The sequence below is a fragment of the Oratosquilla oratoria genome, chromosome 7 (assembly GCF_046742065.1).
Source record: "Oratosquilla oratoria isolate Oo_2021 chromosome 7, ASM4674206v1, whole genome shotgun sequence".
Lineage (NCBI taxonomy): Eukaryota > Metazoa > Arthropoda > Malacostraca > Stomatopoda > Squillidae > Oratosquilla > Oratosquilla oratoria.
In genome coordinates, this window is record NC_134783.1 from 37,796,467 (window position 1) to 37,813,966 (window position 17,500).

The 17,500-nt window shown below is 38.7% G+C and overlaps 1 protein-coding gene across 7 annotated transcripts in view; it reads right to left on the bottom strand.

Moving 5' to 3' along the window:
• Positions 1–17,500, bottom strand: part of LOC143027072 (uncharacterized) — a 69,093-nt gene that overhangs the window by 37,577 nt on the left and 14,016 nt on the right. For all 7 annotated transcript variants that reach the window (XM_076187992.1, XM_076187993.1, XM_076187998.1 and 4 more), the window contains 9 exons: positions 14,019–14,306; positions 12,081–12,209; positions 11,757–11,912; positions 8,668–8,772; positions 7,639–7,812; positions 3,973–4,097; positions 2,425–2,522; positions 1,087–1,226; positions 1–50 (listed from right to left, as the gene is read on the bottom strand). The exon at positions 1–50 is cut by the window's left edge and continues 53 nt beyond it. In XM_076187992.1, the coding sequence (XP_076044107.1) occupies positions 1–50; positions 1,087–1,226; positions 2,425–2,522; positions 3,973–4,097; positions 7,639–7,812; positions 8,668–8,772; positions 11,757–11,912; positions 12,081–12,209; positions 14,019–14,238 (1,197 nt within the window). In that variant the 5' untranslated portion in view covers positions 14,239–14,306. The remainder of the gene's footprint in view (positions 51–1,086; positions 1,227–2,424; positions 2,523–3,972; positions 4,098–7,638; positions 7,813–8,667; positions 8,773–11,756; positions 11,913–12,080; positions 12,210–14,018; positions 14,307–17,500) is intronic.

Genomic DNA, 17,500 nt, shown 5'->3' on the forward strand with positions numbered 1-17,500 from the left:
GCTCATCATTTGCACTAACGAGTCAAGATCAAATATCAATGCCATTACACCTGAAAATATACATATATTCATCATGAGACAGAAAGTAAGGTTTAGTTATATCACACATCAATACATATATCTACAATGGAATATGATGGGAGAGCAGTTTAGTAGAGAAACCACAGGACTATAACTGAGATAGCTACAAAAAGATGATGATGATGATACATACACACACACACATATACCAAAGGCTACCTCCCTTACAAGGGAGGTAGAAAAAAAAAAAGCATAAAATCCACTCCCATCCATTCTATCCCCACATACTTCACTCCCATTCACCCCCCATCCTGGAGGATGGTGGAGGAAAAAAACAAAAAAAAAAAACCAGTAGAGTTGTCCAGAGAAATGGGATAAGTAGAAAAGATTGATGCAACAACAAATGAAATACTTTTGTTCATTAATTCTTTAGGAATAACCAGTCCTTGTGGATAATACAAAGATCCCTCCAGTATCTGGAATGCCCATATATGGACACATTAGTATACAAGCATCGTGACAAGGCTTCTTTGTTCACTTCCCAGATCTGATCAATAGGCTTCCTGGACCAGGCAATCATTCAAATTGCCAGCATGTTGTGCATGATACTCTCTCTCTTTCTCCTAATTTGCATTTCTTAATATTTCAGTAACTTGTTAGTTGTTAGTGATAAATGGGAGTGGAGTATATGGGGATGAAATGGGTGAGTGGATTTATGCAATTGACTTTGGCTACCTTCCTTGTACAGGGGGAAAAGCCCTTGGTATATGTATGTGTGTATGTAAGATGTTTTTGTCTACTATGTAAGCTTTTTTAATGGACATACAGAAATTTTCTGTCTGGCCCTGCTGTGGAAGTACTATGTCTCACAGTGTTCCCTTTGATCTGGTTTGGTGGGGGACAGTGATAAGGTGCTCAGGTAGCAGAGATAAATTAATTTTGAGTGGGTGCGGGACAGGTATAGGATGGGGTTATGTTTTGACATGGCAACCTAACTTAAGAGAGAGAAAAGGCTTTTTGGTATTATGTATGTACATCCACATTTTATCAGACTTGGTACCATACCAGCAAATAATCCAGTTATATAAGTGGCAATCATTGGAGTTTTGAAGCGTTTATTGATTTTTGACAAGCATCGGAACAGCAGTCCATCATCTGCCATGGCATAGACAATGCGTGGCACAGGAAACATGGCACCAAACAAGCTGGAAATAAATTAATAAATAAATCAATCAATCAATCAAATACATATGTAAATTACTATTAGTAATATAATTAGTTTATCTATATACCATAGCAAAATTTGACGCAGCCCGAAGGGATTTCTCCCCGTCCTCTCATTTTATGCAATGGGGGGACGGAGAGGGGGGGTCGCCGATTTAATGAAGCGGCCTTGCTGTGGATGTGCTGTGTCTTGCAACACTGCTTCTGACCCAGGGCAGTGGACAAGGTGCAGGGATGACCCGTCATTCAGGAGGTGCTAAGATAAGAGGGAGGGTGGAGGGGTGTGGAGTGTATTCAGGGATGGAATGGGTGGGAATGATTTTATGCCTTTTTCTTTTTGGCTACCCCCCTTGTAAGGGGGAAAAAGCCTTGGTATATGTATGTATGTATCTATATACCATTAGGTTTCTTTCATCCTTATAAGGGAGATAGCCAGCCAAGGCTTGCACCCACCCCAACCCATTCATGACCTATTTCCCTACTATTTTATCTCCTTGTGGATGAAGGGCCATCCCTGTTCCCTGCCTGCTGTCCAGGTTATATGCAATGCAGCAAGACACAGCACATCCAAACCAAGGCCAGCCACTTCATAAACATAGCAACTCAAGCTCTGTCCTTTAATGCAAAAATAAGAGAAAATGAGAGGAAATCCCCTTGGGCTGTGTCAATTCATCATCCATTCACACCCTTATAAGGAAGGTAGCCAAGTCAAAGGCACGAACCTACTCCCACCCATTCCACTGTCATTCCACTTTCATCTTAGCTCCTCATGGATGACAGCCATTTTCTACTTAGTAGTATGAGGTGTATCTTCTGTGCTAGTGTGGTTTTTGTCTGGTGTGAGAGGGTTTTCTTTGTGAGATATGTATTTACCTAATTCTAGTATACAGGACAGGAGCAATGTTCACTGGGTCCCATCTCCTATTCTCCAATTTTTTGTTTTGAGATTGGTGGTTGAAATTAACAATATTAATATATATATATATATATATATATATATATATATATATATATATATATATATATATATATATATATATATATTATACCCCATACTGAAAATAACCAGACATCAACACCTCTTTTTGTGTTCTTCACCAAGACCACAACCATTAACAATGTACCACCCATACAACCTCCCCAAACATCACAGTGTACCATGACACGCTGCAACATTACCTTGAAGAAAAGCCAAAAAGGGCCCCAATGCTGACAATCCACATCGCTACATTCCAATTCAAGTAATCAAAGACATACACAAGGGGAGCCTTTTCATCCTGGAATAGACAAATTTCATATAATTTAAGGGCACATCAGGTTCCTGCAAGATGAACATCAGAAAGAATTCTCTCCCTCTCTCCATTCAGAACTTGTCAACATCATCACCTGAATCTAGAGATGCAGCCTTAACTGGGTGATACTTGGTCTTGACACTGGACTCAAATATTTCTCTATAATCTTTGCCTGCATATCTCCCACCTTTTCATATTACATTTCCCCCCCCAATCCATTTTCCCTAGTCTCTCTTGTAGAAGCCATAAGAGCTGATAACCAATGAGAGCACTCCCCTTCCTACTTCTTTCAGCCAGTGACACAAAAACAACCCCAGAGTAATACAACACTGACATCACTCTAAAGTATTTTCAGAGAGAGCTATGGGAGAGCTTGAGAAACACTAGCAATTGCTGTGGGTTTGCAGGTTTCCAGGTAGTGAAACTTAAGGCAACAATTATTATTATCATTATAGAATGGGAAATGAAGAGGTGAGGCAGAGATGGGATGGAAAAAGAGCTGGGAATACTGGGATGGTTTGGGCTTATGGAGTTAAGTAGTGAAGAAAATTTTGAAAAAAAAAAAAAAATGTGGAAGGCTGAGGCAGATGGGGTGAACCTGAGGGAAAGAATAAGAATAGGATGGATGGATGGAGTCAAGGAGGCCTTGGGTAATAGGGTAATGTTTATAGAACAGGGAATTGTGAGGACATGAAATAAGTATGAATAGAGAGTGGTTGTGCATGGATGATGAATTGACATGGCCTAAATGGCAAAAGTAGCACAACAATGACATTAAAGACATAACTACACAAGAAAAAATACCAAATATCATAAATAAAACAAAGCTAACATGGGCTGGGCATGTGACATATATCAAGACCATGTAAGATGGATGAATGGTGTGGATGCTGAGCTGAACAGAAAAGGGAGAGATGAATAAACCTGGATGGATGCAGCAAAGGAGAGGAGGATATGGAGAGGCTTGCTTATAGCAGATCAGAATCAAGTAATGTTTTAAGATCCAATGGAGGGAGTGAATCAGTACCAATTCAATTTGCATTCAATAATTTAAGAACCTACAAGAACATAAGAATGAACAAGACTGCAAGAGACCATAAGGCCTACACTAGGCAGTTCCATGTCCATTACCACTTATCATCCTCATCCATAAAGTTATCTAACCTTCTTTTAAAACAGCTAAGTTTCAGCAATCACTACATGGTTAGTAAGTCTATTTCATTCATTGGCCACTCTATTTGTAAACGAGTTCTTGTACCATCTTATCTTATACTATCTATAGTACTATGTTACATGATGCAATATAATAAAAACAGAATGACTAATAAATGTATTATTGATTCTATTTTGATGAAAAATTAAAAACTTCTGAACAAAAATACAATTTGAAATAATGCTATAACTATTTGTTAAGAAATATCCATTATAACAGTACCTGACTGCAGTATGGCACAACCAGAGTGATGACTGTAGACATCCCAAAATAGGAAATAAAAACAAAGAATAGTGCCAAGATGATAGCACGAGGAATAGTTTTCTCTGGGCTCTTTGCTTCTTCCCCTGGAACAGTGTATCAAAATCATGCATTAAATATTTGTACATATCTATATGCAAAGATATTTACAATATGTATATACATACATATACCAAAGGCTTTGTCCCCTTTACAAGGGAGGTAGCCAAAAAAACAAAGGCATAAAATCCACTCCCACCCATTCCATCCCCACATACTCCACTCCCATCCACCTCCCTCCTATCTTGGCTCCTCCTGGATGAGGGGTCATCCCTGCATCTCCAATAAGTAATTTCTTTTTTAACTGAAAGGCAGACCAACAATACATTGCTGACCAACTGCTAAAACATTTTTGATTAATCTGTAATACTAACACTGGGAAACTGATTGCATGGTGAGATGCAGTCAATACTTTAGGAACTGTTGAATATGGAAGATAGACAAATGGCAGGTTGGTGAGGTAAACACTGAAAACAGTTAGTTTTTATTCCCTTATCTTTTGTCCTTACCATGACTTCCTCAGAGAGTACATACAAAAAATAAAAAAAATTGATAAATAAATAAAAATCCTCCTCTCACCTCTCCGCTCTGCATCACAGAGTATCAAGCAACTCACAATTTTGGCTTATTATATATACCCACAGCAAGGCCACTTCATTTAGTCACCAAACATTTTCTTCTCCCTCCCCTCATGAAAAAGAGGACAGGGTGAAATCCTTCGGGCTGCATCAAAATATCATTCACACATAACCATTTCCTAACACCCCCCCCCCCCCAACCCCTACTCCTCCCTTCTTTGCATCACAGTATCATCTATACACAACCATTCTCCACTCATCCCTATCTCCTGCCTTCACCCTTCCTTGATCAACAGATATTCCCCTCTTCCTCAATGCCCTTTTCACCACATCCATCCATCTCATCCTCAGTCGTCCCCTCAAGTTCACTCCCTCCACCTCTGCCTTCTACAACTTTTACTAATCTTTCTTCACTCATTCTTTCCATGTGTCCAAACCATCCCAGTACTCTTTCATCAGCCCTATCTGCCATCTTCTTTTCTGCACCAGCTCTCTTCCCTGTTTTTCACTCTATCTAACCTCATCACCCATACCATACTTCTCAGACATTTCATCTATGCCAAAATTTTCCTCTATGCCTCTCTCAAAATCCAAGTCTCTGCTCCATACACTGCTGTTGGCACAATTATCCCTTCATATAATCTCCTCTTTGCATCCATTCTCAAATACCTATTTCTTATTACACTTTTTAGTCAAAGTATTTACTAGCTTCTCTCAACCTACAATTTACTTCTATCTCCACTCCTCCCTTTCCAGCCACATGTGACCCCAAACATCTAAAGCTACTGACTTCCTCCAGTCTCTCTCCTTTCAGACTAACTTTTAACTCTGTCATCTTCTACCCATGTACATCTCATCACTTTACTTTAACCCACATTTACCTTCAACTTTCTTCTACTGCACACCTTCCAAACCTCCGTCACTAACTCCCTTAATCCCTCCTCTGACCCTGCCACAAGCACACTGTCATCGGCAAACAACTGGCTCACCTCCCACTTTTCTCCATTTTCTTTAACCATTTCCAATCCCCTACCCATTACCCTCACACTTACCTCCTGCACCAACCCATCCATGTACACATTTCACAGCCTTGGAAACATAACATATCCCTGACACAGCCTCAACTTTACCTCAAACCATTCACTCTCTCCATTTCCAATTCTAATGCAAGTTCTACTAATCTCATAAAAATTCTTGACTGCCCTTAACAGCTTTCCCCCAATCCCATATATCTGCAAAACCTCCCATAGTGCCTTCCAATCTACCCTGTTGTAAGACTTTTCTAAATCCATAAAGGCCTAAAAAAAAACATCCTTACCTTTTCCTAAAGCTCTCACATATCTGTCTTACCACAGAAATCTGATCCACAGAACCCCTACCTTTCCTAAACTCACACTGATCCTCACCCATTACTCCCTCTGTTCCTTTCCTAATCCTCACAACTAAAACCCTCCCATAAGCCTTCCCAACTACACTCAACAAACTGATCCCTCTGAAACTATGACACTCACATTTTCCCCCTTTTCCTCTGTAAAGCAGAACTATACAGGCATTCCTCCAGCACATTCTCTTCCCTTAGACACACATTAAATACTCTCACAAGCCAGTCCAATATAACTGTACCTCCCTTCTTCAGACACTTTACATGAGACCCATCTAAACCAAGTGCATTACCTGCTGTCATCATTTTAATAACTATTTGCACCTCATCTTTTCTTATATCTCCTCAATTTTCCTCACCCATCACTGTCATTTTCTTAGCGCCTACCACTGCTACCACCAATCCTTCCCTATCCTCTTCCACATTAAACAGCTCCTTAAAATACTCTGCTCATCTTCTCCTTACCACTTCCTCTTCCATTATCATTTCTCCACCAGCACTTTTTACCTTTCTTTCTCTACTTGACTCACTTCCCTTTCCTCTCTTAACTTCCTTCCATAACATCTTTTTATTCCTTTTAAACTTTTGTCAAACTCCTACCCCATTTTACATCTGCTCTCCTTTTTGCCTCATTATCTCATATTATCCTTCTCTTCTTTTTTCTTTGTCCCTCTCACATATTTCTCTCATCCTGCTTTGCAGCCAGTCCTGCTACAGTGCTCCTGACCCAGGACAGTGGATGGGATACAGGAATGACCTGTCATCCATGAGGAGCTAAAATGAGAGGGGCAAAACCGTGGTGGATAGGAGTGGAATGGGTGGGAATGAAATGGGTGGGAGTAGGTATGTGCATTTTGACTTGGCTACTTCCCTGGTAAGGGCAAAAAAGCCCTTAGTATATAGGATAGGATATAATATACCCATATTTGTGAAACAGAGTGAATGGGTGAGAGGAGAGAGGTTGACCACAGAGGAATGAGGTAATCTGGCCCAGGGAGTATCTAAGGTATTGCTTTTGTTTTGTACATTTCTGAGGAAGTCCTGGTAAGTTTGAAATGTAAGGGAATAAAAATCCCAATTTTTTTTCTGTATTTACCTGTTGACTTTACATTTATTTCTGGGACTGTTTCGAGGGTGTAACAACAGACCAAAACCAAACATCATCTATGTTGAAGTTTGAAATCCCTACTCCTAAAGGAATGAAGAGGCTTTTGTACTACTGCTGTCCCTTCTTTATACTGTTCCCATGAACCTATCCTTTACCACTTCTATGAGTTTACAATTTCCTGATCCTCAGCATTTACCTAATTGCAGTATACAGAAAAGGAGCAATGCTTGTGGAGTCCCATCTCCTACTCTCCAATTTATCATACCTTGCCTCTAATTTAAAACAAAATGTACCATGATGCTATGGAATTAACCCTTTCAGTACCCCATAGCATCATCATGACATATCACAACAATAACTCAAATTTATAAAAAAAAAAAAAAAAAAAAAAAAAAAAAAATAATAATAATAATAATAATAATAATAATAATAAAAAGATAAAATTGAAAATAAACAAATAAATAAATCATGTAAATATATAATTATAATAGTAAAATAGAAAATAAATAACTTATCATTACCTGTGGTGGCAATACAGTCAAATCCAACAAATCCAAAGAAGCAGGTGGCAGCTCCTTGCATGATTCCTGCAAAACCATATGGTGCAAAACCTCCAGAGCCCCAATTACCTTCTTCTTTGCAGATGGTTACATTGTCCAAGTCTTCTTCAGTCAATTGCCAATTAAGAACATTTGCTGTAAGACAGGAAAAGTTTACAAAGACAGGTAAGTGGATATACAATAAAGAAAAGGGTGCCCACAGAGGCCCCTGTGATAGATGCACATGATGTATAGGGGCCTTCAATAGGGGGTGGAGAGAGAAGCATAGCAAAATCTTGTCAGCCAGGGAGTTGGGATAGGAGCATTTTTTCAAAATTTGGTATCATGTTTACATTCTAATGTTACCTGTAAACTTATATCAATAAAAGACATATTGGAAACATAAAAATATGCATACATATCCCAAAAAACTCTTTTCCCATTACAAGGGAGATAGCCAGCCAAGGTATACCCCCACCCTTCACCCTGTCCACTTCTATTGATTTCCCCTTTTATCTTAACTTCTTGTGGATAAAAGGCCTTCAGTGCCTCCTGCCCAAAGCCTGATTCAGAGGCAATGCAGCAAAACACAGCACATCTACAGTAAGCCCCAATAGCTGAAGTTTGTTTACTTCTATTGCTTCTTTACATTGTGACTCCCCCCATCTTCATCACTCATGAGAAATAGAGGGCAAACAAGGAGAAAATAATTTAGGTTTCATTAATTTATCGTTCAATCACAACCACTCTCCACTCACACTTATCTCTTACCCTCTCCCTTCTCTGCTCAACAGACATTCTCCTTGTACCCAAGGTCCTCTTCACCCAATCCATCTATCCATGCATCCTATTCTCTGCAGGACCCTCAAGTTCACTCCCTCCACCTCTGCCTTCCACACTCTTTTTTGCTAAGTCTTTCTTCACTCATTCTTTCTGTGGACCCAAACCATCCCAATATTCTTTGATCAACCCACTGCTAGAAGGCAGTGGACAACTACAACATCTACTTACCTTGTGTCCCAGCAGCAATAATCACAAAGGCAATGACTGCCAGATTAATCAAAGTGAAGAAATTGTTCATTCTGGAGGACTCCTTGACACCAAGTGAAAGTACAACTGAAAAGAAATGGAAGAAAAATATAACATATCAACATACCAAAGGCATCTTCCCTCTTATAAAGGAGGTAGTCACCCATTTATTTATTTACCTTTTATCTTAGCTCCTCATGGATGAAGGTTCATCCCTGCAGCAACACACAGCATATCCACATAATATACCAATTCTTTACTCTTTCTGGATCACCTGAAGAATTGTCACCCCAGAACATCCACCTGAAGAATCATCACCCCAGGATAGACCCCTTGAAGAATTCTCACCCTAACCAACAGCACCTGAAGAATTGTCCCCTAAGTTGGGTTAGGTTACATTAGGTTAGGTATAGTTAGGTTATTTAAGATTAAGTAAGGTGAGGTTTGGTTAAGTTAGGTTAGATTAAGTTAGATTAGGTTAATTTAGGTTAGATTAGGTCAAGTTAGGTAAGGTTAGATTAGGTAAGATTAGGTAGGGTGCGGTTAGGTTAGGTTAGGCTAGGTTTGGCTATGTTAGGTTAGGTTAGGTTGAAGTTAGTTTACATTAGGCTAGGTTAGGATAAGTTAGGTTAAGTTAGGTTAGATTAGATTAGGTTAGGAATCATCACCCTAGGATAGCCTACCTGAAGAATTGTGACCCCAAAATAGCCCACCTGAAGAATTATCACCCTATTGAAGTTTGAGGTGACAATTCTTCAGGTGATCCCTCTTTCCTAACTGAAGGCATGCCATGGAAGTGAATGAAATAGCCTGACTGCGACCACAACAACAGGAAGTACTGCCAGTTTGGAACAGAATAACCAAGAAAGATTTAACCCATTACTCACTGAAAGAGTGCCATGGATATGAATAAAATAGCTATGATTGCCTATGACACTATATGAATTGGTATTTAAGAGAGCTAGAGAGGAGGAATCTAAGTGTGTTTTAGATTAAGTGTTTAAGAAATATGGTGGAGGTTATGAGCTTAGACAGTGAGAAATGAGGTGAGATGGAGAATAAAATCAAGTGATAACAAAAACACATTCCTTAATATAACCCACAATATTAGAGGAATTAAAGACATTGAGAGAAAAAAGGCTTAATATATGTATATATATATATATATATATATATATATATATATATACACACACACACACAAGGTCTGTTAAAAATATATGCAGACTGTTTGAATTGTGTAGCTCCAGTTGTTTCCAGGGAAATCTGCTTGGTGTCACTAGGTTTGCACAGATCAGCTAATTACCACACCATTTCCTGATTGCAGATATCTTTATTTGTGTATTAGCTATGCGGTTTTTAGTGAAGTGTGATTTTTTCGTTTGGCACATTTCAGAATGAATGACGTGAAGGAGCAACTACTTGCTGTGAAATTTTGTGTTAAACTTGGAAAATCTGCTACTGAAACTTTTGTTATGCTTAACATGGCTTAAAGTGATGTTGCTATGAAGCGTATAGCATGTTTCAAGTAGCATGAGCATTTTAAGGATGGTCGACAGTCCATTGAAGATGATGAGCGTCATGGACGTCCTTCCACGTCAACCGACGACCCACACGTCGACAAAATCAAGACCATGGTGTGGGCAAATCAACGTCTATCAGGGAGCTTACTGAAGAGTGTGGGATATCAGTTGGTTCTTGTTACAAGATTTTGACAAAAAGATTGAAGATGCACCGCATTGCTGGGAAATTTGTCCCACACCTGATGACGGACAAACAAAAAGCCCATCGCAACCAGGTTTGTCAGGAACTGCCTAATCGTTCAGAGGAAGATGAAAACTTCTCGTCAAGGATCATAACAGGTGATGAATCATGGGTTTATGGTTTTGACATTGAAATGAAGGTCCAATCGTCCCAGTGGTTGAGTGAAAAATCCCCCAACCCAAAAAAGATTGCCAAGTTTGATCCACAGTCAAGGTGATGCTGATAGTTTTCTTCGGTGCTAAGTGTATTGTTCACCACAAGTACCTCCCCGAAGACTCCAAAGTGAACCAGACTTACTACATTGAAGTTCTGAAACATCTGAGGGATGCCATCCTTCACAAAAGGCCAGAAATGTGGAGGAGTGGAGACTGTTTTTTCCATCACAACAATGCTTCAGCCCATTCAGCCCTCAGAACTCGTAAATGTTTGGCCAAACACTTGATCACTGTTCTTCCCCACTCCCCTACTCACCTGACCTTGCTCCTTGTGATTTTTTTTTGCTCCCTAAACTCAAAAAACCCTTGAAAGGAAGATGATTTGAGACAATTCCCAAGATTAAGGCAAATCCAACAAAGGAGCTGAAGAACATCACAAAAGAAGCATAGCAGGACTGTTTCAACAAGTGGAAACACCACTGGGATAAGAGCATGCGTTGGGGAGGAGAGTACTTTGAAGGAGACCCAGATCTGTATCTTCTAAATAAAGTACATTTTGCTTTATGACGTCAGTCCACATATTTTTTTCAACAGACCTCGTATATATATATATATATATATATATATATATATATATATATATATATATATATATTACAAGGGAGGTAACCAAAGTCAAAGGCTACTCTCACCCATTTCATCCCCACATACTCCACTCCCATTCACCAACCTTCCCTCCCTCCTTTTTTGGCTCCTCTTGGATGACAGGTCATCCCTGCACCTCACCCACAACCCCAAGTCAGAAACAATGTAGCAAGACACAGTGCATCCACAGCAAGGCCGCTTTATTTAATCAGTGACCCCCTCTCCATCTCCTCATGCAGAAAAAGATAAGATGGGGAGAAATCCCTTAGGGCTGCATCAAAATATCATTCATACATATCCCACTGCTGGGCCACCAGTGTACATAAATATAAATATATATATATATATATATATATATATATATATATATATATATATATATATATATATATATATATATACATATATATATATATATATATATATATATAATAATAATAATAATAATAAAATAATAATAATAATAAATAATGATAAATAATAATAATAATGTCAAACAAGACCTACCTGAGAGAGCAAAAGTGAGGCCAAAAGCAAGGAAATCTGGATATTCATTGAAGTGTTTTACATTGATAGGCATAACTTCTGTTAATGTTGTGGATATTGTATTGTTGAAGATCTTATCAATATAACTACTATATCCACTAGCAACACTTGCACTTCCTGTAAGTAAAAATGTATAGTTTATTGTCCTTCAAAAACTGTAATCATATAAATAAAATCTAATTTCAGTATCTGTAATGAAAATAATACACCTAATGATAGCATACAAAAATTATAACAACTTGTAACATTTGCTTCATCTTAAATTACATACAAGATCTGCCTTACCTATAACAAACTCGAGGATAAGATTCCACCCGATGACAAAAGCAACAAATTCTCCTACACATACATAGCTGTATATATATGCTGACCCAGCTTTAGGTACTCTGGCTCCAAATTCTGCATAACACAAACCTAAAAAATGGCAATATTTTTATGACTACAATGTTTAGTTTTATTTGCAGAATTAGAAAATACAAGAAGACCTTCACTAATCATCTTTCTATATACCAAGGAGTTCTTTTCCTTTATAAGGTAGGTCCCCATAATTTCAAATTCCCCATTCCACCACACCAAGCTAATGCATACTGTTGCACAAGTTCTGTTCACCTACTAATGTGCCCTTGTAAACACAAGCAAGTGATTCCTACTTGTTTTTCTGTATCCACAAATATACATTACTATTATTCAATCCCATTTATTCGTCTGTATATTGAGGGCTTTTTCCTCCTTCATAAAGGAGGTAGCCAGTCAAAGCACACTCACACCCTTTCCTCTACCATCCACCACTTTTGTTTCCCTCCCATTTTAGCTCCGCATGGATGAAGGGGCATCCCTGTCTCCTGCCCACTGCTTGGTTCAGAAGCAATGCAAAAAGACACAGGATAACCACAGAAAGACCTCTTCACTTAATCAGTGCCCCCCACCCCTTTCCCCATCCACTCATGTGAAAAATAGAGAAGACAGGGAGAGGTTCCTTCAGGCTGTATCAAAATATCATCCACACACAACCACTCACACCTTTCCCCCACCTTCTGCCTTCCTTACTTGACATAAAAAAAGAAAGAAAATGGGGCTGCATCAAAGTATCATCTATACACAGCCATTCTCCACTCACTCCAACCTCTTTGCTCAACAGAAATTTACCTCTTGCTTAAAGTCCCTATCACCTCATCCCTCTATCTCATTCTTGGTCATCCCCAAGTTCACTCCATTCACCTATGGCACCCACACCTCTTTTGCTAATTTTCCTTCACTTATTCTTTCCATGTGCCCAAAACATCCCAATACTCCTTCATCAGCCCTATCTGCCATCTCCTTTTTCAACCCCACTCTCCTCCCAGTTATAGCTTTTGATATAATGGTGAAAAGTTTGTGGAGTGTTATAAATTTGGCTCTTCCACTGTGTGTGACATCAAGAAACAGAAAGAAAAACTAATGCAGCTGTGACTTGCTGCATTGCTTCTGACCTGGGCAGAGGGTGGAGGGCAGGGATAGCCCTTCATATGCAAGGAGCCTAGATAGAAATTAAACAAATCGGTGTTATATGGTTGTGGGATGGGGGTATGACTTGGCTGGATATCTCCCTTATGGAGGGGAAGAAGCACTTTGGCATTTAGATAATTCTATCTTATTGTCCTATTTATTTTATTTATCCATTTTTGCTAATAACTCAGTAAAAAAGGCATAGAATAAAAAATGGAAGAAATTTAGACCAAGATGAAGTGATGATAAACTGGTCTAAGATTTGTTTTATGTGAAGGTGTTGAACTGGCTATATAGATTGACAGAACAAGTATGAGTGTTTTATGAAGTAGAGTCAAATTTGTCTACCTCCCTTTTAAGGGGGAAGAGACCTCTTGGTATATAGATAGCTTTTATAGTTAGTAAAAACTGGATTTATTGGTTCAAGTAGCACTTATTTCTATGCAGTGTGTGGTGAGAAATGTTTAGAGGTATGATGGGGTGGTCACCTATTTTTCAGAGGTAATCCTTCTGTGATTTGGGATTTTTTCAAATCCAGCACTCCTCAAGTCACAATGGTTCTTGATTAGTGAAGGTCTACTTGTACATGAACTTTTTAATTTCTCATGATTAAGAGGTGAATTTCAATCTAAAAATCCATGCTAAATATATAATCCACTATCTGCAGTAAAATAGAAGATTCAAAATAAAAATATCTCATAATTGTAGTACAGAACCTGACAGTAATGCATACTTTACCTGCAAAGACACAAGCTATAGCCGCTATCAAAAATGATAGACAAACAGCTGGACCAGCCTTGTTCTTTGCAACTTCTCCTGCCAAGACATAGAAACCAACTCCTACAGTTGCTCCAATCCCAAGGGCTGTAAGATCTAAGGTATTCAGCACCCGAGGGAGATTAGATTCCTCAAAGGTGACAAACTTCCTTCTCCCAAGTCTTTCAAGAAAAGTCGGCATGATGGCTGCTGTGGCTGCCCTCTTGGAGTAACAAATTCAATCAAGATGGACTCTTAACACTCATTACTCTGGAAAACAGTGAATAACAAAGCTTGTAAAATAATTCTATAAACCATCTCTGACAATGAAATTATTCTACTTAGTTCCAGGGAACCCTTTATTTTTTCCAAGAAAATCAAATTTGCATAATAAGCATATGCATGAACTGGCTCGGTGAATCTCAAACTGACTCAGCTGCTAAATTGTATTTTTAGGCCGGGAAGACATAATTTTGGAAAGGCAAACTTTATGGAATCATGAAAACTTCGGGGGAAATATACTGCAGCAACTTCAGAGTCTAACAACATAGAGCATAAATGGGACATTTATAAGCACATACATTTTGGGAGTGGAAAATTGTGTACCAACACTGAAATGATAAGTACTATAAAAATAAGACTGTTTTACCCAAAGATGTGTATCTGCAAAAATGATGATATAAAGGATGGGAAAGATGGAGAAGTAAGGAACTACTAGAGCATGGGAAGAGTACAAGAAATCCAGGAATAAAGGATTACAAAAAAAAAAAATAATAATAGAAATAATAATAATAATAATAATAATAATAATAATAATAATAATAAATAAAAACTATAATAATGTAAAAAAAAAAAAATACATAAATAAATGCATAGGTATAGTTGAATAACAAACAGGTAAATAGTAAATGATAATAAATTGACATATAACTAATAATAAATGAAAATCAGACAAAATATAACAAAACAAAAACAAATAATATAACATAAATTATAATCATTACAGCATCTTACTTAGGTATTTAATGATTCTTAAAGTTTCGAACTGAACTACATTGCACTACCTGTGCAGGAAGTTTATTCCATTCATTAACTACACGGTTGGCAAAGTTGTTTCTACCTACTTCCAAATTGAATCTATTTCCGGACAGTTTGAGACCATTGTTTCTTGTCTGATTCTCATTCAATGTGAAAATTTTGTCACTTTTGATGTTGTCAATTCCCTTTAAAATCTTAAAGACCTGTATCAAGTCACCTCTGAGTCTACGCTTTTTTAGGGAAAACAGATTCATGTGCTTAAGTCGATTTTCGTATGATTTATTTTTGATATTTGGAATCAGTTTTGTGTCAAGGATGTGATATGTCATCCTGGCTGTTCAATTTATACATGGATGGGGTGGTGCGAGAGGTGAATGCAAGGGTAGTGGGTCAGGGATTGTAGATGGTTAAAGAAAATGGAGAAAAGTAGGAGACAAGCCAGTTGTTGTTTGCTGATGACACTGCACTTGTAGCAGGATCAGAGGAGGGATTGAGGAAGTTAATGGAAGAGTTTGGGAAGGTGTGTGAAAGAGGGAAGTTGAAGATAAATGTGGGTAAAAGTAAGGTGATGAGATGTACAAGGGGAGAGAATGGCAGCAGACTGGAAGTGAATATTAAGGGAGAGAGACTGGAGGAAGTGGATAGTTTTAGATTCTTGGGTGCGAATGTGGCAGGAAAGGGAGGAGTGGGGGTGGAAGTAGAATGTACATTGAGAGAAGCAAGTAAATGCCTTGGGGGATTAAAAATTGTAATGAGAAATAGACATTTGGGAATGGATGCTAAGAGGAGATTGTATGAGGGAGTGATTGTGCTGACAGCACTGTACAGGACAGAAACATGGAGCATAAGAGAGGAAGAGAGGAGTTTAAATGTGTTAGAGATGAAATGCCTGAGAAGTATGACAGGGGTTACTAGGCTGGATAGAGTGAGAAATGAGGAGGTGAGGAGGAGAATGGGAGTGGAAAGGGAGCTGAGAGATAGGGTTGATGAAAGAGGATTAGGATGGTTTGGACACATGGAAAGAATGAGTGAAGAAAGATTACTAAAAGAGGTGTGGAAGGCAGATGTGGAAGGAGTGAACATGAGGGGGCGTCCTAGGATGAGATGGATGGGGGTAAAAAAGACTTTGGGAAAGAGGGGAATGTCTGTTAAGGAAAGATGGGAGAGGACAGAAGGTAGGGGTGAATGGAGAATGGTTGTGTATGGACAATCCTGATGCATGAGGGGGATGGGGGGCAAGAGAAATTATTTGATGCAGCCCAAAGGGGTTTCTCCCCCGTCTTCTCCTTTTCTGCATGAAGGGATGGAGAGGGGGAGTCGCCAAATTAATGAAGCAGCCTTGCTGTGGATGTGCTGTGTCTTACAATACTGCTTCTGACCCAGGGCAGTGGACAAGATGCAGGGATGACCCATCATCCAGGAGGTGCCAAGATAATAGGGAGGAAAGAAGGTAGAGTGGAGTATGTAGGGGATGAAATGGGTGGGAGTGGTTTCTATGCCTTGTCTTTTGGCTACCTCCCATGTAAGGGGGAAAAAAGCCTTTGGTATATGTATGTAAGAAGAGAAGAAAAGTTTAAAGAAAGATGGCAAATTGAAGCACAGGGAAGGAATCACTAGATTAAAAGTGGGGAAACAAGATATAAAGATGCTAAATTACAGATAGGGAAACTGAAGTCACTTTAATGTAAATGAGGGAACTTCTAGAAGTAAGGGACTACATGGCATAAAGTGGATACAATAGGTGCAAAACTACTAGAGGTACCGGATGTGAGGAAAGCCACAGGTTACTAAATGGGGTGAACTACAGTGACAGATCTCTTGATTAGGAATAGGAGTGCCTCACAAGGTCATGTTAACAAACTAAAAAAGATAATGTCTAAAGGATGTGAAGAAATAATTCTTTTCCTACAGATGCACAAACTCTTGGAACAGCCTAGAACAGTGGTTCTCAATTTTTTTTTGGTCATGCCCAACCTAATCACCTTTAAAATCATGATGTTCCCTATGTGGTGATATGCACTTTTTATCATTTTAAAAATAAACTCCCCTTCAGCTGAAAAAGTATACAATTTTGGTTTAAAACCAATTCAAAAGAACAGAGCATCAATGAGGAAAAAAAAAGGGAGGGGGGACTCAGATTTCCTCAGTTGCCCTCAATTGCTCTCCTTAAAAATCATATTGCCCCCACCTGAAAAACTGAATTGTCCACCTGTGGGGTGTACACCCCATGTTGAGAAGCACTAACCCAGAAGGTGATATAGGATAAGTTAGAATCATATATGGGTTTAATCTAAGTACAGTATGATAATTAGAGAATAGGGTGACACAGACCAAGTTAGGACAATACATAAATTTTAAGCTAAGGATGATAATTGGACAAAAGTGTTACCCCTTTCCAGTATAATACAATAAGGTACATAGCCTAC